Source organism: Amborella trichopoda, chromosome 7, assembly GCF_054954075.1.
Source record: "Amborella trichopoda isolate Santa Cruz 75 chromosome 7, AtrichopodaSantaCruz75HAP2 v2.0, whole genome shotgun sequence".
Lineage (NCBI taxonomy): Eukaryota > Viridiplantae > Streptophyta > Magnoliopsida > Amborellales > Amborellaceae > Amborella > Amborella trichopoda.
The window spans coordinates 38,850,890-38,874,503 of NC_142342.1; the positions used below are offsets into that span (position 1 = coordinate 38,850,890).

A 23,614-nucleotide genomic window follows, 5' to 3' on the forward strand; every position below is an offset into this window, starting at 1 on the left:
AAGAATTACATTTATGATAAAATTTAGAGGTACGCTTTAATTGGATTGTTTAAAGGTTGCAATCTTATCTTATACAAATGTAATGGCCATCACAAATATTAAAGAATTTTCATCCAAGGCAATTTCTGCTAAAAGGAAGATATACCTAATGAATGAAAGGTGCGTCATATCCCTATTTTTTTATCTATCATAAATTAATTTAATATTATTTCATTGTCTAATTAAAATTAGCTCATATTTCAAAATAAATGAAATCATTCGAGTAGCATTATGGGGAGAACTAGGAAATGAAAACCTTAACCATTCTCTAATTCAAAAGCCCATCATTGTTGTGTATATAAAAATTTAAGAATATAGAGGAGGTAACCATTGTTAATTAAAAACAAATTATAAAAATATCTATTTTTTTAGATTATTAAAAATAAATCTCAAAATTTTCAAAACCTCATCCATATACTTTTTCACCGCACTTTTTTTAACTAAAATACCTTTTATAGAAGTGTTAGGTCCACACACGGTTAAATCAGACCTCGTGGATGGTGTACAAGTTGTTGGTGTGTGTTAGGTCCATACACGGTTAACTCAGACCTCGTGGACGGTGTACAAGTTGTTGGTGTGAAGCTTAAGTCTTAATGGTTCCATTAGGACTGTGAAAATGGGATACTTACATAACCGTGATCGTCACCTTGATTATCAGGAATCTCACACCTTACATAACCTTCACGGTTTAATTAGAACCGTGATAGTTGAATAACCCATTAAGACGCTTTTAATACACTTTTAGTTGATGCCATCAGGACTTTAAGACTACCATAAAAAATATTTTTGTCAAAAAATATAAACAATGGTGAAAGGGGTATGATGAAGTTTTGAAAATTTTGGGATTTATTTTTAATAATCTGAAGAAAAAAAAAAGAGGATATTTTTGATAATTTCCGTTACTTAAATTCAATAAATGGACAATAACCAATAAAGAAAATTATGTACATATTCGTTATAGTTCTCATTAGTACGGCTCTATCGAATAGTTTTCGTTATTACCATTATGTCTGTTTCTTTCATGTCAAAACGGAAATTTAAAAAAAAAAAGACTTTACCTTTTTGTCGAATGTTGAACAACCGAATTCAAATATTTTCGGTTGTTCAACAACGAAAAACGGGGTCAATTTCGATTTTTGAATAACCGAAAATTTTAAAAATAAAATGTTATATTATTCAAGAACCGATTGTTTTTTCTCTCTTGTGGGTCTATGTATCCTCTCTCTACCGCTCTCTCTATGTTAGATGGGTAAAAATGGTTTTTTTTTTTAACTCTCTCTCTCCCTTTTACCGAGCGCCCCTTTTTGGGTAAGTCCATAATCCCTGAGATTTCTCCAAAATTTAGGGGCTCAAACTAGCTATTCCCCGGATTTCATCAGATAACCATGACTTCAAAGAGGTAGAGAGAGAATCTGCCACAAAATTTCTCCTAATCTTCTAATCTCATAATCCCTAAGATTTTTCCTAAATTTAAAATTTAAGGGCTCAAACTAGTTGTTCCCCTTTGATTTTATAGGTTAACTATGACTTTAGAGAGGTAGAAAAAAAATGCCACAAGAGAGAGAAAGCATTTTTAGGTTCTTGAAGAACTGAAAATTTAAATTTTCTTCAAGAACTAAAATTGGTGTATTTTCATGGTTGAACAACCGAAAATACTTTGAATTCTTGTTCAACAACCAAAAAAAACAAAGTTTTTTAAAAAAATTTATGTTTTGACATGAAAAAAATGGACACAATGGTAATAACGAAAACTATTCGGTACAGCCGTAATAATGGAAACTATAATAGATATATATATGTAATTTTTTCTGACTAATATGATATGTAATAGTATGTATTTATTATAACAAAATCCCAATCAAATTCAACTCATATTACAAAAATAATTACTTCTTGATCAGACTCAATATTCAAATTATTATCATCTTTGTAAGTTATTCTACATTTCACGGCAATAGTTCATCATATTTATTAAAAATATATTAATTAATTTAATATTACTAAAGCATCCAAGAGAATCCTTTGCAATTACATCCCACATTATTAAACTCTATGACGCCTATTAAGAGATGGCAACTCACCCAACTTCTATCTTTCATTGATGTTCAAGACATAACACTAGATCGTGTGAAAAAGGTGCATCCCTTCCAACTCTATCACTTTTAATTCTTTATAAATTTACTATTTTTTTTTTTTGGACAAATATTAATATTTTTATTGAATACTAAAGAAATGTGGTTACAACATTAGAAATAACAAGAGAAGGTAAATAAGCACCACCCTTTGCCAACACATCCACCATAGAAATCGCTTAACGACAATGATTTAAAAATCGGCGAGTCGCAACGGACTCGCCCGAGTTGGTACGGGAATCAATAACCCCGTTTCACAACAGGGGAATCGATAACCCCATTTCATGATAATGATTTAAAAAAATCGACAAGTCGCAACAGACTCGCCGGAGTCGGTACAAGAATCGATAACGTACGGGAATTGATAATCCCGTTTTGACGACAATGATTTAAAAATCGACGAGTCACAACGGACAACAATGATTTAAAAATCGACTGGTTGCAACGGACTCGCCCGAGTCGGTACGCGAACCGATAACCCCGTGCCGATTACTTTGTAAAACCGGGAATCGCCTGGTTTTAGAACAAAACCATCGGTATGATGCAAATCGCTGATTCTCAATAATATATGCCAATTCTCAATAATATGTGGGGAACTGATAACCCCATGCCGATTACTTTGTAAAATCGGACGATTATGAAGCAAATCGCTGATTCTCAATAATATGTGCCAATTCTCAATAATATGTGGGGAACCGCGTGCCGATTACTTTGTAAAACCAGGTGTTCTCAATAATATGTGGGGAACCGATAACCCCGTGCCCATTATAACGCAAATCGTTGATTCTCAATAATACGTGCCAATTCTCAATAATATGTTTTAGAACAAAACCACCGGTATGACGCAAATCATTGATTCTCAATAATATGTGCCGATTCTCAATAATATGTGCCAATTCTCAATAATATGGTATGACGCAAACCATTGATTCTCAATAATATGTGCCGATTCTCAATAATATGTTCCAATTCTCAATAATATGTGGCGACACGTGACAAACCTTCATCCCTATTGACCATATGTGTCGGCAAACCTTCAACCTGCCCACAATGCCCCCACGCCTTCATGCATGCGCTTAGATGTATGTGACAAAGCCATTTATATGTATAAATGTAATTCTCATTTTTCGGATGTAGGATAATTCCCACAAACAGTGCATCAAATTAATACAGTTGAATAAGTATTATTAATATAGAAACTTTATACATATGTCATGATGTGGCTTTATTGTTATCACTCATACTTACCTCTTTCACGTTTGAGGTTTGAATCTACATGTAATTTTATTTAAGTTTTGTTGTAAAAAAAAGCAGAAAATAAAGTTTTTTTTTTTTTTTTAAAAAGAAAGTTTATTCCATTTGAAATCTCTATATTTCTACTAACAATCTCTTTTACTAAATTTATTCTAGAAATCTAAAATATTAAAATTTTGAAAAATTAAAATGTTATTTCGAAAATTGGTACACATGATAATAATTTATATATTGATAACCAAATCTTTTATTTTATTTATTAATTTTTATATTATAAATCATGTAATGTACTATTTTTCTTACAGTTATCAATAATACATTTTAAATTTGATGATATTATAAAATATTTGGGATTTGTTATTATTTGTAAAATAAAATAATTATAAAATGTAAACCAACAATTTTAATTTCAATATATAATATTATAGTTAGTTAGGTTGCAATAATTTTGGATTATAGTTTGTTAGGTTGTAATAATTTGACATTTTTTAGCGGATTAGGGTTTTTCGCCAATTCGAGATTTTAGTGACCATTTTTTCATCGATTTAGTCTACTCTTTATTGTAGTCCATGTATGATTATATATTTTGTCCATGATAATTTTATGATTTTTCTTTTGTGTAATGTAAATTTAATAGTTAACATAAGTTTATACTGGAAAAGAACATCTCAATATTCACAAATTGATGAAAAAAATGAAAGTTAACAATGTAGTACCACATTTCTTATTGGATTCCTAAAAAACAACATTTATAATGAATTTTAATAATTTTTTTAGATTTTTTTTAAAGCTTAATCCTTCCGAGTCGGCTAAATCCCGATCCGAATCGCCGATTTACCGATCCGGATGGGTTGTTGGAGTGCCCGATCAGGGGTACCATCCATTTTTTAACCCACTGATTCACGATAAACATGAGAGAAAGGTCACGCATCCACCACAGAATTCACTTCACGATAAACATGAGAGAAAGAATCCGATATGAAGGAAAACAAGTCCATAATTCGTAATCATAAAAGCCGCAGTTCCCATAGGACACATTGTTCCTTATTACACCACCTAATCACATTCAGGGAATCCCTTTCTAACCAGCAGTTGTTGCCACAATTTCTATCAATAAGAATCTTCAAACCATGGAGTAGCGCACTAAGCTCAGCAAAATTTGCGGTTACAAATAGTTCTTTCTTTGATGCCTATTTAGAACAATATATGATCCACCCAAGTTAAAACACTTTGCCCTTCTTTCTCCTTTGTCATTACAATAATGACAACTTTTTTTTTTTATTCATTTATTGAAATAACAGTTTGAGCCAATATTTGGACAAATGGAATGAAGCATCATCAAAATTTCACCATAAAAGAATTATTGGTATGATGGGTGTAAGAAATGTTCCAAAGCTATATTCCAAATAATAAAAGGAGAATTCATTTGCATATCTTGGCAAGCAACAAATGATAAGCTAACCAAAAAGTATTATCACTACCAGAATTGTTTTTTACCATATAAAATCTTTTCAAATATTTATATAACTAAATTACATTTTTAAGAACAATTTTGTCACAGATATGTTTATCGAAGATGGGGAATATTCTTCCTTGAGAATCACAATTTTTAACAAGATATAGAGCAACTAACAGACATTTCTATAGATTAAGTTCAACAGATTGTGGAGGAGGTATGCTATATTCTATTTCCCCCCTTTTTTCCGGATACAAATTTAATTTTACCCTTTTCTCAATTTATGATCCCTAACTATAACATGTTATTAAACTACAGGGAGAAAGAGGACACAATAAAAAACTTTATCAACATATTGAAAAAATAGAGCGTGGTATGTGTTCTAAAAATTTGTATGGGATTATGAGAAGCAAGTACACAGCAACATCAAAACGTCTTACAGTTAAATTTACCATTAAGGAAAGCACTACATAAACTAATGTTTACCGTTGACATATTGATCTCTCTCCCGCTATATATATACATATGGAAAAAGTTTGGGTGAGCCCACTAGCTCACAAGAAAATATAAACCCAACATCCCATATTGAATCCAAATCATTGGAAATTTGGAGCTTGTATACATAAAAAATAGGTAAGTATTCGAAAAATTTCAAAAAAATAGTTTACATAAAATAAATCCACCACAATACCCCCAAAATTTTTTGGGAAAGGTTTCTATGTTTCCCCTATAGCATATAAGTTTTGTCCACCCCCTACCATCCAGCCGTCCAATTTTGATCAAGAGAGTCACTCGTTGTTTGATCTTAGATCCGACGTCATTTTTTTTATACAAATTATATAAATATGAAATTTAGTACGTGTCATCTTCTCATTGGGGCGCACCTATAAAAAATATTAAAAATAATTTTTCGATAAAATATAATGATAAAAATACCCTTTAAAAATTTCAAGGGTATTTTGATCATTTTATTTCACTGAAAATATTTTCTTAGTATTTTTCACTAGTGCGAATTTAATAGAGGGATGGACCTCCAAAATTTGGTGTCAAAATAATTTATAGAAAAATAATTAAAAATAAAATAGTGTATAGACATGACATTGTGATTGGAGCAATCTTAGCCCTCCATTCAGAATGGACGGTTGGATAAGGGGGAAGATAGAACTTCTATGTTGTAGGGGAAGCATAGAAAGCTTGCCTATATATATATATATATATATATATATATATAAAAGCTGGGGTTAGCACACTAGCTCATATGAACATATAAGCCCAACGGCCCATATTGAATATGGGCCGATCTGACGATCACGGATGTCCGATAATGTTTGAATTTTATTTATTTTTCTACAAATTTAAATTACTTGAAATTTTAGGTGTGTGTTTTTCTCATCAAGTTGTACCTAATAAAAATGTAAAACAAATTATTCGCAAAAAACAAAATGACCAAAATACCTTCCGAAATTTTTCGGGGGAATTTTGGTTAATTTATTTCATGTAAAATATTTTTTTGATAACCATTGAGCTACTTCCGCGTTCAGTGGTCAATTATAATTAGTGTACAAAATGACTCTTCGCTTGGCTCGACTCTTTAAGCTACCTGGACCCGCAGTGTGACTTATAAAACAGCTCCGCCAGTAGCACTCACATAGCGAGTCCAGGCGGTCTAATCCGCTATAAGTAGAGGACCCGTCCTTAACAGATCTTTCAATGGCACAGCTAAAAGCGCTTTAGCTTTGCTCAATACCGGTATGCGACGCTCCCCGACCCGACCCCCGTTACCCCCTTACTGGGGTAACGGGGGTCGGGTCGGGTCGGGTAACGGGAATCACGGCAAAGAGAGTAAGGCGCTTTAGCAAATTAATGCAAGCGCTTTAGATTATTAACAGCCAAGCCAAAGCAGCTATAGCTGCGCTCTTTTGCGTACGCATATTTTTATAGAACACAACAGACGTAGTACTCGCCTACAACCACAAGAACTTTGTGGTTTTTTTTGAAGATTTATCTATTTTTTATAAACACACACCTAAAATTTAAATGATTTGGATATATAGAAAAAAAAAATCAATTATTACCGGACACAGTGATGCAACATATGCATCCTAATATGGGTGACAGATGCAGAGAATGGTATGAAAATATCATTATGGAAACAAGTTCGGTATTCATAGTTCACCATTACCAAAATAATAATACAGAAATAGCATACTCTAAATTCCAAATAAAAAAGGTTATATCTTATAGAGAATGAGGACTAGATCCTTTAAAACCAAAGGTCATCAATACGAAAGGATTTAAAATTAAATCTTATCACTGTTTCGAATACATAAAGGCTTGGGATGAAGTCTTTTCATACCAGAATACAAAAATTTCATATAATTGGTATATTCAGTTTAAAATAACTGAGTCAAATGAGTTCCCAAATTGGTTTAAAATTGGTTATCTATATGGGGATCAACAAATCAAATTCTACCAACATAACTACAAATTTCATAGAGAAAATTCTTTGATTATAATAGTCAAAGTCTTAAAAGAGACTATAACAGTGATGATTGTGCAGGAATTGAATTTTCTTCAAAATAAAAAAAATTCACAGAGGGATCAGAACGACTCCATCTTTATCCAAGACACGTATCCTAGAAAAACGACAGTCAGTGTAGCCACTACCTGTTTTTCACTGTAGCCACTACCGACAGAATCTACTTTTCACTATAGAAGATAAGCATCTTTGAAAGTCACTGTAGCCACTACCGATAGAATCTTCTTTTCACTATAGAAGATAAGCATCTTTGAAAAAGCTGTCGGTGCGGATTTAAAAGGAGGAAGGCTCCTTTCATTTAGAGATCCGAAGTTTTCTGAGTTTTAAGTATTAAGTGGTGTGCTCTCTCTCTCTCTCTCTCTCTCTCTCTCTCTCTCTCTCTCTCTCTCTCTCTTATACAGTCATCTTTTTCTGTATATCTGGTGGTGTATCTAGCCACCCAATTTTCTTTTCTTCTATAAAAGTGTATTAGAGCCAAAAGAAAAATTTTCAATTAAATTATACATATAATCATGTCCTTTATCAATGGAAATTCTTTTGGCTCAGATATAAAATTGTATTAGAGCAAAAAGAAAAATTAAATTATATATATGATCATATATTCATGTAAGATTTATGGTATCAGAGCTAAAAGAAAAATTTTCCAAGAAATTCTTACAACATAATCCATCCTTTAAAGATAAGGGGCAAAGGAAAGTCCATGTTTGTTATAATTGTGGCAAAATAGGCCATTACAAAAACAATTGTAGAGTTAAAAGAAAAATTAACTCTCTTGAAATAGATGATAATATTAAAATTTAATTATTTGAGATACTCCAAATAAAAAATGAAGCCCCTGATTCTTCTGATTCGGAAGAAGAAATATTAATTAGAGAAATAGATGATGAGAATATAATTATCAGCAGTTCTGATTCAGACTCTGGTGATGAAGATAATCCAAAAGAAGAAAATTGTCAATGTGATTTTTACAAGGCAATAATGGATATGAATGGGTTAAGTATCAACACCCTTACAAAAGAAGAAGATCTGATTATAGACTTATTGACAAAATATCAGATTCAGAGGCTAAAAGAGAAACCTTAGTCCAATACATCAATATGTCTAAAACCCCATCATAAAAAACAAAGTCTTCTCTTGTCCCAACAAAAGAAGATTATAGTTTACATGACATTCTTAAAGGAGTACAAAATAAAACACAGGAAGTAAGAGAACCTGCAATATCTGAGTTAAAATATGAAATCAATGAGGTTAGAAGCGAGTTGATAGCTCTAAAAGCAACGGTTCAAATCTTAGAATTAACGCAGAACCCTATCAATGAAGGAATTGAAGAAGAAAACATAGAAAGAGAATTTGATAATCTGGTAACTGAATATGATATCCCTTTACCACCCGAGGTTAAAGATACCCTTCATAAACCTGAAGCCTCCAAAACCGGTATGAATGTGATAGAAAAGGTCCCGGATTGTCACTATTTTTCTCTTTTTTCTTTATTCCTTGTAAGCTAAACTTTTCTGTCTCAATAGTTGGAGGAAGTTTGAATATGACAATTTCTTTTTGCTTACCAATCCTTTTGGTTTCTGCAATTGGATTTAACTTATTTACTGCATTTTCTATTCTTGTAGTTTGTTTTTCTATTGTTTGGAGAAAAATATTTGTTTATATATATATATATATATATATATATATATATATATATATATATATATGGGTTTGTCTAGAGTTAACAACTCCTCAAAATACAAAGGTTCAAGTTAGAAGGAGTTGTGATGGGTGTATTTATCAAAACAATCATTATTTTTTTATTAAAAAATTATTTAAATAGGTAACTTTACTCTCAACTAAGGCCAGATTTGAAATTTTCACAAAAATGCAATGGCATTTTGCAAGTTAGTGTCCTAGAACTTATTTGTAAAATTTCATTGTCTTTTGGTTAAAATTTCAACTTTACCCTTTATGGAGATGACAAAAATACCATTTTTTTTGTAGTAATATTTACAAAATTGCCCCAGAAAAGTAAGTATTTTTAAAAAATATACTGCAAAATTAATAAATCCACTAGCTCATATAACATATGAGCCCAACGGCCCAGATTGAATTTGGGCCAATCTGACGATCACAGATATCCAGTAGTGCTTGAATTTTATTTTATTTTCTACAAATCCAAATCACTTAAAATTTTAAGTGTGTGTTTTTCTCATCAAGGCGCACCAAATAAAAATATATAAAAAATTATTTGTGAAAAAAAAGATAAAAATACCCCTTGAAGATTTTCAAGGGTATTTTGGTTAATTTATTTCAAGTAAAATATTGTTTTGATTTTTTAAAAGAGTCACTTATTTTTTATGAACACACATATAAAATTTCAACTGATTTAGATTTGTAGAAAAAAAAACTAAAATTCAAATACTACCGGACATCAGTAATCGTCAGATCGGCCCAAAATCAATCTGGGACGTTTGCTGATATGTTCATATGACCTAGTGGGCTAATCTCATCTTTTCCCATATATATATATATATATATATATAGATTGAATTTGGGCCGATCCAATTATCACAATTGTATTTCGTAATTAAATTTTAATTTTTTTTTCTACAAATCTATATTACTTAAAATTTGGAGCTAGCTAATAAAAATATCAAAAAAATAATTCGTATAAATTTAATTGATCAAAATACCCCTAAAAAGTTTTGGGGGTACTTTGGTCCAGATTCTCATCAAGGCGCACCTAATAAAAATATAAAAAAAATTATTCGTAAAAATAAAATAACCAAAATACCCCTAAAACATTTCGGGGGTATTTTGATCAATTTATTTCATGTAAAATAAGTTTTTTATATTTTTCAAAGATTCATCTATTTTTTATAGATACACATCTAAAATTTCAAGTTATTTGGATTTGTAGATAAAAAATTAAAATTCAAACACTGATAGACATCTGTGACCGTTAGATCGGTCCAGATTCAATCTGGGCCATTGGGCTCATATGAACTCATATGTTTATATGAACTAGTGGGCTAACCCAGCTTTTTCCATATATATATATATATATATATATATATATATATATATATATATATATATATATATATATATATATATATATATATATATATATATATATATATATATATATATATAAAGGATTTTGGGATCCTGTCTATAAATTTAGGCCTAGGCAATATGATTGTTTATGGAACATCTAGATGTCTCATTTTGGGAGGAATGAAATTTGATTTTGGGTGTAGATAATATGAGTGATTATGGACCATCTAAATGTTTCATTTTGGGAGGCATGACATTAGAACTTTTAACTTGACTTCTCATTTTAGGAGACATAATATTTGATGTTTTACATGTTTTTAGTATGACATTAGAGTTTATACTTACTTTTGTTTTTTTTTTTTAATACAAACATATTGATATTTCCCAATATAATATTTAAATTTAGATATGTTGATTCTTTAATTAATTAATAAAAATATTTTTCTCCTTTAAATTTAAATTAAAAAAAAATTTATATAAGGTTGGAAAAGTTTATATAAGGTTGTATTAAGGTGCACCAAAAAACTAATTGGAAAACGATGTTTTGATGTTGAAAAGCTCTCTAGTGGATCATCTCGCCATTTGAAATGAAATGTATGGAGATTAAAAAAAAAAAAGATATCGAGTCTCATAAATAATGTATTTTACAATATATTATCTGGACCGTCTATTTTCAAGAATTACGTATGTTTATAGATCTACTTGATTTGAACTATTTTTAGAATTATAATTAGAGATAAAAAAGGGACTTTCATGCTATCCTAAGAAATTTTTACAAGAAAATTACATATTGCAATAGAATTTAGAGGTGTGCCTTATTTTAAAGTTTATATAGAGTCGAGGTTCTAAACAATCAAATTGGAGCCTACCTCAACAATTTCACTATAAAATGTTGTTTTGATGCCAAATATCCTCAATTGATCAACTTGACATCAAGATGCATGGACATTAGAGAAAAAAAAAGAACAGAACAAAAAACAGAAGTAGGATTTTATGTTTTGAAAATAGTGCATTTTGTAATGTATTTTTTGACTGTCAATGTTCAAGATTTTTTTTTTTTTAAAAAAAGGTTAGGGTCGTGGTGATAGGGCACCCGCACTCATTTACCACATTGTAATATCTATTTCTACCACGGACATCCCCAATTAAAACTTTCAAAATGTAACTCCCTAATTTATTGAAAAAATGGATACAGTCCTATCTTCTCCATTGGATTACCCAAAAACAAAAAAATTTCAAGATTTTTAATTTTTTTTATAAATCTTGAAGCCTTAAATTTTATGATTAAAAATAAAAATATATTTTAAAACTATTACAAAAATTTCCACGTTTCTCTATGCTATTAGAAGGTGCGCTGTACTTTGATTGTTTGGAGCCACGGCTCTATACAAAAGGGATGCTCCTCAAAGGAAAGATATATTCATTTCACAAAGGTCTAGGATTTTCTCCCACGATCGTCTCTCTGTTCATCTCCCGTACTGATACAGAAATAGATATTCTGATTAGCCGTGGAATACTTTTCTTTTCTTTTCTTTGAACCTCTTCAGTCGCCTTTGAATTCTCTTTCTACTTGAATATTCCCCCACAATGAGAATCCCGGCCCCTTCACAGTTTTCTCTCTCCAGAATGATCGCCATGAAATGCGTTCCATGCACTGTTAATTTCTGGGTTCTTGTGTGCTGGGCTTCATTATCGTACTTGACTGTGTTTAAAGTCCATGGCTCTCTCTCTAATGGAGAGCAGTATGTTATTTCCAATATTGTTTATCCTGAAACTAGTCTCAAGCACTATGATTGGCGTTACATAAGAGGTATGGTGCTCTTTACTCTCTGCTTATGATGACATAGTCCAGGTTCTTTTGTGCTCTGTGTGGGGTTCTACATGATTTAATCTGTTGGCTTTACTTTTATTTTTTTTGGCTTTAGTTTTTCGAATCTTCTTCGGTTGCTCCTAAGTGAGTTTTGAGTGAATTGGGTTTGTCTAATTCAATTTGCTGGTTTTTTATGGGTTCCTTCCTCATGTTTTTTGTCTAGTGATTAATTGTTCCCTCCTTTTTGTTTTCATCGTTTGCTGCTTATTGTTTTTGATAGCATGGTCCTTTTTTATTCAATTTATGGGTTATGATTGATCTTTTTGTGAGTTGATTTGTACATGTAGAGGTTGTGATGTAAAAAAAAAAAGAAAAGTTGAAAGTAATAAGTTCTTCACACTCAGAGTCATTACTTCTCCCTGAATGAGAGGGATTGAGTTATGATCGCACCGTCCGATTTGATTAATTTGATGGGCTTTGATTAACATGCTGATTTTATGAATGAATTTGTAAATATAGTGGTCACTATATGGAAAGATTGAAAGTATAGAAGTTCTTTGTGCTCGAAGTCTTTACTTTTCAGTAAATTGGATCGGATTTTGATGGCCCGGGCCTGTTTGATTTGATCAGTGGGTTCTGATTAACGTGGTGTTTTAGGATTGTGTTTGATATGGATGTTAATTATGAATGAAAAATTGAAAACATGAAAGTTCTTCACATTCAGAAATAATTATTTTTTCGTGAGTAAATTGGATTGGAATTTGATTGCATCCTCTTACTTGTTCTTATTTATGGATTTTGATTAATATGTCATTTTTTATTCTTTTTTTTTGGGTTGGTCATGGCCTGTTGATGATTCAATTTGTAAATCTAGACGTGTTATTATACAAAAATAATTTGAGAATACTAGAGTTCTTGTTCTTCACACTCAGAGGTCATTATTTTGCCTGAGTATGGATGGGGTTAGTATGATCTTAATGTTATTCAATTTGTGATAAAATTCTGCTTCAACAAAAATTCATCGCACTCGAAGTCACTGGTTTCCTTGATTAAGTCGAAGGGGTTTCTGATTCATTTTTTCCTTTACTAATTTGGTTTTAGTTTGGATCAGGCCCATTTTTAGTATCAACTCTTTACAACTTGACATGCTATAGTGGTGTCCATGTACTGCCTATGCACCATGGCTTGCTTACCACACCTCTTCAAATTTCTACATTTTTTTTTGTGAGAAGTTCAGTTATTTGTGTATTGTGAACCTAGCAAACCTTTGGCCTAATTTTGAATTCCTATCTTGTATATCGACAAGTACTGGCATTTAGATGACCGAAATTTGAATGTTAAGATGCTGGCTTTTTCATAAAATGAAATCCATGCGGAATTTCGATAAACTTTCAGCAAAAAATGGGCATGTTTCAGCCAGCTATTTTTATATTCTTCTCATCTTTAATTCTCTTAGTAAAACTTGTATATTCATATATCACATGTATTAGTATATATTTAGTTATTATTCTATACAAATTACCTTACAGTAGAACCTACATGGAGATGAAGTAATCCATTTCTAAGCCACTCTAATTACATTAATATAAAATTCTGAATGAATAAATTGCATATCATCTTATGTAGTAATTTTTATCACGAAAGCTTTTTGTTCTCATAACAGTATAAAACAAGTAAGTGAATATCCCCTGATATAACATTTTATATACTCTTATAGGAACAATAGTATATTAACAATGAATAACGAACTTAACTCTACCTCATATTGTCTATTAGTGCATCCATGATTCTTACTAACTAATATTTTGCTTTGGATGTTACTGATTCTGCAATATGAGCCATAGCTTTTTTTCTCTATTTGCATGTGATTTTCTTTCATCGATTCTTTCATATTTAAGCAACCTATGTGCAGATTTTTTGCAAAGCTTATTCTTTATTGTGTTATGAAAGATGATTATTAAATAATGTGCTGATCTTTAATATGCAAATGCTTGGATGGGATGACATATGGTGCAAATCTTTTTTTTTTTTGAGTCTAAATTATTTTCTTTTATGGAAATTGCATTCATTTCTATTTTGTATGCTTTGTTTCAGTTGAGATATCGCCTTGGTTTTCTTCCATGTCCATGATTCTGACATCAAATGCTGATTATGTGAGTATGCATACTGTTGCTTTCATGAATGAAGTCTGAATATCTCCTGTGCTATTCTTTACCCATTAATGTATTTGGCTTTATGACTGCTAGTGATAAATGGTATTCCTTCTCACTGAACTCTGTGAGGGAACATGTAATCATATTAATACCTTCATTGTTAGGGAATAGTATTGGTGAGATGGTTTATCACTTGACGTGTACTCTCCTCCGCCCCCGTGCACCACCATATCTCCTGGGTCTTCTCATTTCTCATTGAATTCAGTTTTTCACTGAAATACATTTTTTGGCTTTATTATTAGCTGTGTTATGTGATGGCAGCGAGTATATAATTGCTTCTATTCCTATTGGCATAGTTTGATTTATGTCAATAGATGCTGTTTCTTAACACAACTGTTTCACTTCTTTTGATTTCAGTTCCTTGGCCTAATCGAAAGATGTTGTAAACCATAAAGTCCCTTCACTTGATTTATGGGCTGATTGTGAACTATTTCATATTTTTCATGGAGGGCTTGTGTTGGAAAGACACTTCCTAATGATTTGTTTACCTTACCCCTTAGATATTCATCTTCATGAATACCACATCATAATTTGTTCATCATGATAGAGTGGAACTGGCTTTTCAGAGAGTGAAATATAGGAAGCTAAAGATGTATTCAAACATTGAGAAATGATGGCCTCCTGTCAGAAACCAGCGCAAGCTTCTTAGTTATATACGCTGCTTCCAGAATCCTGTCAGGTTTTGAGTTCCTTGTTACTTGAACAATTTTTAATTTCACAAAGCATGCAACAGTTTTCATCATTTAGTTCAACACTACTACCAACTTTCTTTCTCAAATTAGGTTTGTCAACAGTACATATTAAGTTTTGACATTTTTGTACCATGATTTGAAAGTCAAATGCATAAAAGATGGAATTTTGTTCTTGTTGCTTCTTATACCCAGTTTGGTTACATGCAATGACAATCCTCGACAGTTTGACTTACATCATGCATTATGCAGGATGAGGAAAGCTCAAAAAAACTTCCCAAGGATATGTTGCCAGTTATATGCATAAGGGTTGGTGGTCCCCCACTCCCTGATGCATCTAATAACTCTTTGAAACGTGAAGGTATTCTGCAACTTCACCAACATTCTGCTTTGTTTCTGTAGGTAATGATTTTATTCATCTATTATATATAGTATGTTGCATGTCATGTTCTCCTTGAATAGCTATCCTAAGATATATTTTCAAACTAATGAAGGAATTTATCTCGTCATATGCAAATGTTATGCAAGACAGCTAAGGTCTATAACTTCTTTTATCCGTTTTTATTCTTTCCCCAGTAAGGGTATTTATGCCATTTCTCCAGTAAGGGTATTTATGCCATATATGCCATGATGGTGGTATATATGTGCTTTCATGCTTTTATTCTTGCCATGAGAGGAAGTAGATGGTTAGGTGACTGGATCTTCACATTCAAAGTAGAAGTTGATTATGGGGTGCATTGGATGATTGGAATCATGTAACGATAAGAGGGAAGAAGGTTCTTAGGTATGGGATTGTAAGCTTAGGCTATACAAATACTTTCTTGGGTGTGGGGGACACATCTCTTAAATGTTCTTATCTATTTTAAAGCTACAATAAAGAAGAAATATGCAGCAGATCAGGGAGCTAGAGGGGAATTGATAAATTGGCATCTTGCTTGTTGTGTAGTGGTGTTCGGAAGTGATCCGGCTGCTTTGGTGTCAACATATTCTCATTGTGTAGATTTTAGTGATTATCTTTGAAATATCAAAACTACCAAAGGGGTCAATGCCTTTTAAGGTGTGTCCAGTACTAAGAGTTATACTTGTGTATAGGCAACACAGTATAAGCTTCTACTGCCAAAGGGGTCAATGACTATTTCTAGTAAAGCTTCTACTGCCTCCAAGTTTGTATCACTAGATTGCAAAGATGAGGATACTCATAGAAATGAATGCTCATTCAGTATGCTATTTTTTTGCATGAGTTGCATTACCAAATACTGACTATGTTGTGAAATATTGATACTTGTAAGCATTAATATGAATTTTGACTAAGTTGTTTTTGTAATACTTTTGAATCTACACCTGTTCTGGATAGATTGGGTTTTATTTCTTTAAGACGAAAATATCAAAGGCCGTTAAATTAGTTGAATGCATCATGCTTACCACTGGGACTAAAATAGTGCATTGAAACTTGAATCTTCATAAGATCTTTTATGTAAAATCTCTTCTTCTTTGATGATAAATCCCTTCTTCTTTGATGCAGTACTTGATGTAGATATCAATAGATTCCTTAATGATATAAGAGCTCTCCCTGCTATGGATCAATGCTTTTTCTTTCAGAAAAGCTTGGCATTGGCCTTAACAAATGAGCAGGTTTGTGTTGAAATTGATTATTTCAATATAATACAACTATATTTCATGTCTTAAGAGTCACAATTTTGTTTCTGGCCCTCTCTTATGGAGATGATTTCCTTTGAGATCTTCATAAATTCTGTTTTTTTTTTTGAGAGAACCTCATGAAAAAAATTAAAAAGGAATTCTTTATTAGAAAAAAAGGAAATAGTCAAGAAATTAAAATTCCCTCAATATCAAAACTATTTCAAATTTTGAAAAACTCTGTATTTGTGGAAGCATGTTGTGATTAGTATTAACGACATGTCAAATTTGTTTTGCTGCAAGTTTCATGCTTTTATTTGGTATCTATTTAGAAGCTTTTTGTCCCTGGTGTTTTTCAACATGGCTTCTGCTTTTGTTGATGTCAACATTTGTGTGCTCGTTTGAATGTGTTTTTCTCCCTGGTTCTGTGTCTCTATGCTTTTAAGCAAATTATACTGAAATGCTCGTGTTCACGGTTTAGAGGCTATTATGAATACTTCGCTTTAATTCGTATTTCTTTTGTGAAAGAAAAATTCATGTGGCCATAGCTAATTAGGACCATGCAGGTTTCTCCAGGAATCCTGTATATTGGATTTTTCAATGGCATTGGACCTGTGAGGACACAATCAAAGATGGTAGGTTCTTTTTTGTGAATTGTACACCTGGGTTTTATTTTTTCTGGTAAGTAAATGCACATTCTAAGCTTTTGCACATCATCATTATCCGAGCCTTATACCAACATACTATGGTATCTTTTGCACATTCTTGCACATGCAACATAGTATAGTATATTTTGGGCCTGGAATTGCTAAATTTCTTTTTGGATTTTAATTTTTTTTTCTTTGAAGGAATTCAACTAGCCAACCCCCAATAGTTGGGATAAGGCTCAGATGATGATTATGAAGTCAATCGAACTTTCCTCTTTTTTTTCCTTATTTGTTTTTCTATTTATGGGGTTTTCACATTCAGTTTTGAGAATGTTAAATGTGCTGGAAGCTTTGGCATCATCCATTTTTTGAGTTCATGATATGCAAGATCCTTTTGCAAAATGACAAGATGAGTGAATGAGCTCAAAGAACACAATCTGCTTTGTTTACATACTATTCCAAAGACAGTCAAGCACATACCTTTTCTGGGTAGAGATACAATAAGCTAATGGAAAAACAATTTTTGTATATTTTCCTTGATTCAATAATTTATGTATGGAAAAAAGAAAAATTTGGGGAAAAAGGAAGTTAAAGCAATGGTTAACGGAAAATTTTTATATGCAACATATTTGTGATTTCTGATGGGCCAAGATTTGACAAATGGCATTATATAGAGCATATGCCAGTGACCTACAAGACTGAAATGCAACAAATGATCTAATATGTATGAAACGAAAGAAAAATTACATGCACATGAATGGAAGATGGCAAATAAAATTATAATAAAGACGTGCCTCTATTGTGAATCAATTTATCAAATTTCTGCATGTGCATTTCCTCTCTTATTAGTAGTGAATTTAACCTCTGACTTGGCTTGGGACTTGGCATGGTCCCATTTGAATCATATCAATTTGAACATGCTGAGTATCTCTATAAACAACAAATGAGGGCAAGAATTAGTTGACTCAAACCATGAGACTCATCAGGGGGCCAATGCAAATTGACTCGACAAGTTGTAAAACACTATGTTGTAGTTTCACATGTTTCTTTAATCATCAATATCTTATTCAATTGTAGTATAGTACAATGATTAATTTATTTGTTAGTGGAAATTTAGGTATATTTGCCTATGAACTTATCCGTTTTTTTATAGTGTGATTCACTATTTGCAGGTTAATTGCCATTCACAATATTTTTTATGATTAATTGCTGTTCACAATATTGATTTTGTTATTATGAGAGGCGATTTATTTGGAAATATAAGAGGCCGTCTTATTAAAATCTTTATGCAGAAATTGTGATCTTATTGCTTTTGATACCAAAATGAGACGTACTGATTGTTAACAATTTGCTACGTCTATTCTATGTGTTTTGAGATTCATATGTCTCATAATTATTTGCTTTTTAGCTAGAACTTTGTGCTAAAATTTCATAACATAAATGCAAAACTTTATGTGATTTTTGTTCTATGGTCATTAACTCAACTTTATGCCTGCACACAATACACACACATAATCCCCAATTCTGTCTGATAAATGTTTCTGAAAATGCAGATTAATCGAGGCCCAACATACAGATTCAGTGCCAATATCAGTGTGCTTGGATGCAGTGCCCCATCCTTTTGGGGCCCGTACTGCAATCAAACATTTGTCATGCTTTCCTGTGCTAAATCCGATTTGTACAAAAATCCGAGGAATCTTTTGGATTTAGGCATTCATAAGCCTCTGAAGTATACTAATTATGATTTTGGGACTTCTGGGTTTTCAATGGACAATGATACTTTAACATCTAGACCCAAGATTACTCTTGATGGGCACAGTTTACAGAAAGCAACTCCCAACTTTCATGTGAATAAACCTGTTAAAAAACGCCATTTACGAGAGGCAGCAGAAGATGCAATAATTTGCAAGAATCCTTATGGTGAGGTGTGCCTTAAGGAAGGTGAATGGGAAGTGTATTCCTTGGAGTTATTGGGCATTTCCTCCCAGTTGAATATTTTGGCTGGAAATATAGCAGTTAATCAAACTTCTAATGAACTGGATGGCAATGGTAACAACTCTGTCATTGATGATCAAATACAAATAATGGCTTATGCATGTCATGATGCTATTCCCACTAGGGCTTCATATGATCACTCTGGGAATATAAGTAATAATACTTTGACCATCCAGTTCCCAAAATTGGGGAGGTGGTATATTGCTATTTATGTTATTGGGAACCACTCAAGAACACAAGGAGATGAGGAAGTTGTATGCTTTTCTTTGGAGTGGCAAATAGATGTGTGTCCTTCTGAAAAGGCAGGAGCAAATTGTACATGGGACAGGAATATGCTTCAGGTGGGTTAATTGGTAAATATGCATGTGACGCAGTGAGAGTTCTATACTATAATCAATTGGGCTAATGAAAACCAATGATTCATTGGGTCATCACTGTCTATTGAAATGATGGATTGTGATGGAGAGAATGTGACCCACCATTGCCTCCATGAGGTCATGTCTTTGTCTATTGGGTTCCATTCTCTCTGCCTTGAATTTTCATGAATGCAATTCGCCGTCATATCCCTTCGGTATGGAAATGATGATTAGATGTTTCATAATTAGGACGCTTATAATTTATTGCTTTTCTTTGCTCATTATTTGGTCTGGATTTGATTGTTCTTTTTATTACCATTGATTGGAGGAGAATGGTTTTGTGCAGCGGGTTCTTAGAAGAGGTGGATCTGTACCTTTTGAGTCTTACTATGTTCCAACTGGTGAAAAGTCAGCAGTGTTTCCCCTGGGACCCCTTTTAAGCAACTCTTCTTTTGATAACAAGCTGCAACTTGCTTGGACATACTTTATTGTAGATGTACCTCGTGGTGCGGCTGGAGGGAATCTACAACTTGAATTGAAGTCTGATGCAAAAATAAAATATGAAATTTATATCAGATTTGGTGGAATACCATCTATTGACATTTGGGACTACCAGACAAATGGGACAAGCACCGACAATGATTCTATATTTCGGATTTCAAATGGGTCTGGGAGAGGAAATATAAAATTTCTTATGTTATATGTTAGAGAAGGCATTTGGGTTTTTGGACTGAGGCATCCTTTGGATGCTCAGCTGAGCAATCAGGATACCATGTCTGTAGCTCTTGAGGGATGCCCAGATCGATGCTCTAATAGTGGGAAGTGCCATTCTGCAGTAGATGACAGTGGTCTAACTTTATACAGGTTTCCCATTTCTCAGAAATCATTTCCTTCACTTGATTTCCATTATTTCAATTCTTTTAAGTGTAATCATTTTAATTTGGGTCGGCTAATGTATTACATCTGTTAGTTTTTGGTCTTGTGCACGATATCTGTTATGCTTTGAGTTTCTTATAAATGATTCCTTTCTCAGCTATTGCACTTGTGACCGGAGGCATGGAGGCTTTGACTGTTCTGTGGAACTTGTATCACATGAAGGTAGATCTAAACCAATCAATACAAAATTCCTCTTATTTCTATTTTGAAGGCTTCATACGAATATATAATTGTGTTTGTATGTGTGCCTGCAAGCATGTCATGGCATGAAATAATTTTTTCTATTGCTTAAATATGGACTACTTTCTTTTTTTACTGCTGTACATGTTCTTGCAATTCAAATTTAAGTAATCTTGAGCTATTCCATATCATCGTGTTATCTTCTGGTATCATATAGTTGGCCATCTTTTCACAGGAGTGTTATTCTTATCTTTTCCTTGTACTACTTAAAAAGTGATCCTTTCTCTTTACTGAAATATCTAAACGACAAATTCCCAATATGAATTCTAGACTGGTATGTCTCTCAATAATTTCTAGACTTGTATTTCTTGTTGGATTTATGCTGTTTGTGCCTAAAGTCATAGGATTAACACTTCTTGGCTTGCTTTCTTCAAGTGCCTGATTTACTGTCATCTGAAAATTTAAGTGCAGAACATATGTGGCAGTCTATTGCACTTATATTTTCAAATATAGCAGCTGTATTTCCTGCATTATGGGCTCTTCGCCAGAAGGTATGAACACGTTCATGGCTATAGATCTTAAAGCTGTTTTCTCTAGAAAGTCAGAGTGATATGGCATGGCCTTTAGTATATCAAAACTTTATTAATTTGATTCCCATTTTATAATGAAATAAACCATTGGAACTTTAGAAATCGGTCTTTTCTTATTTGAATCTTACAGACTATCATTGCGACCAGTTGCATGTTTCTAATCATATGCTTCCATCTTATTGTTGTTCATAAGTGTACCTTATTGCTTTTATATTAGAACACAAATAGACGATTTTGATATCTCAGGTCTGCCTTAAGATTCATCAAACGGATGAATAACCAAACTACCAGAGAAGTTTCAAGAAAAATTTGCTGCACAGTCAATCAAAATATGACTAGTCGCGTGTCCCCTCTGGTCCCATGGTTTCTCATATTAAATGTATAATAAACTATAATTTACAACAATACCCCTAATGAACTATAATACCATAAACATCTCTTGGTCATGTTTACAATTACTAGATGACCATAATAAGAAGAAAATATACGTGAAAAGTACAAAAGTTAATTACATATTTTCACTTCCCAAATTGCCGTTCTCTCTGCACTTCTCAAATTGGCATGGGTAATCAACAAGCATTGGTATGTATAAAAAGATCATGACACTTCCAAGGCATAGCTTCTGTAAATATATCTGCCACTTGGGCAACTGAAGGAATATGTGGAAGAATTAGATCACCCTATTGTTACTAACCCAAACAAAGTGACAATCAACTTCAATAGTTTGACCTTTAATGAAAGACTAGTCTTGGATGACTAATATTTTCAGAATAAGGTGGAGTCAGAGCAGTCTGCTGAATTCCGTATCATTAAGAAGTCATCTAATCCACACAGCCTCAGTATTGGCAGAAGGGATAGCTATAGTAATCTGGTTTAGATATGGATTTGGAAACAGTTGATTGCTTCTTATATTTCTATGAGACAATTGATGAACCAAGGGATAAACAGTGTCCTGTAGTGGAGCAACAAGTGTCAGGATGTCCAGCATAGTCATTATCAATAAAGGCCACCAGCTTGAGTTGACTTTTAATAGAACAGAAAAAATATGTCTTAATTCCATACAGATAGCAAATGGCTTGATGCACAACAGTTAAGATTGGGTAACAAGGACATGAGACAATTGGCCCAGGCCATGGACAGCATGGCTAATGTCTGGTCATCTTGAGGTGTTCAAGACTCCCAACAAGGTGTCAACAAGTAGAAGGATCGGAGATTCTATCGCCATCATCCTTTGTATACTTCTGATTACATTCTAATGGAGTATCAATAGTCTTTGAATCTGTGAGATTGGGAAGTTATATAAGATCTTGATTTTGGGTATATTTCTGTTGTGCAATTCACTAACCTTGTGGAGTACGGGACATTCTAGTCCCAGAAATATTGAAGAATTCCCATGTCCTTCGTTTTAAAGGTGTTGAGGAGAACCTTCTTCAATGCCTGAACTCTTGCTCAATTATCTTCAGTTATGAGAGATCATCAACATATACATGAAGAAGGATTCTGCAGCACATATATGCCGAGTAAACTAGATGTGGTCATTAGGGCTTTAAGCATGGCCAGCTCCACAAATATCCAACTGATTTTAAATGGTGAAACCCAGCTCTAGGAGCTTGTTTCATCCCATATAAAGCTTTCTGACACAAGTGCACATACTGTGGTTAGTAGAATTATACCTTGGGAGTTGTGTCATATAGACAACTTCCTTAAGATTGCCATTTAGGAAGGCATTCTTAACCTCCATCTGGAATATATCTCAATTCTTTCCAGCAGCTACAAAGGTTTTAATAATGGTCATTATGGCTACAGTGCAAAGTTTTTGTTCATAAAGTCCAAGTCATACTCTATACCCTTCTGCACCTGTGTGTGTCCCATACTTATCAAGAGAGTTATCAGGTTAAACTTTTCAGAGTAAACCCATTGGCTTCCTGTTAGGAATTGCAAACCCTAGAATGGGGACTTTGAGAGAGAGAGAGAAGACAACCCACTTCACACGAATTGCTCACATACCATTTACATTGAAAAGAATACATATATATGTTACAAAAGAATAAATGACTATGTTATCATTGGGTGAATAACTCAGAAAATTATAGAAAGA

General features: G+C 32.7%; 1 protein-coding gene across 4 annotated transcripts in view; it reads left to right on the forward strand.

The window, feature by feature from the left end:
* Nucleotides 1–11,836: 11,836 nt before the first annotated feature.
* The window catches only part of LOC18422823 (transmembrane protein-like protein), a 29,818-nt gene continuing 18,040 nt past the window's right edge, over nt 11,837–23,614 (forward strand). For 2 of the 4 annotated variants that reach the window (XM_006827462.4, XM_088872441.1), the window contains exons 1-9: nt 11,837–12,275; nt 14,370–14,428; nt 15,430–15,538; nt 16,700–16,809; nt 17,379–17,447; nt 19,013–19,795; nt 20,157–20,674; nt 20,844–20,908; nt 21,398–21,477. In XM_006827462.4, coding sequence (XP_006827525.2) covers nt 12,053–12,275; nt 14,370–14,428; nt 15,430–15,538; nt 16,700–16,809; nt 17,379–17,447; nt 19,013–19,795; nt 20,157–20,674; nt 20,844–20,908; nt 21,398–21,477 — 2,016 coding nt within the window. In that variant the 5' untranslated portion in view covers nt 11,837–12,052. Of the gene's footprint in view, nt 12,276–14,369; nt 14,429–15,429; nt 15,539–16,699; nt 16,810–17,378; nt 17,448–19,012; nt 19,796–20,156; nt 20,675–20,843; nt 20,909–21,392; nt 21,478–23,614 lie in introns of all 4 variants that reach the window. The other 2 variants (XR_016059581.1, XR_016059582.1) reach the window with 2 other exon arrangements.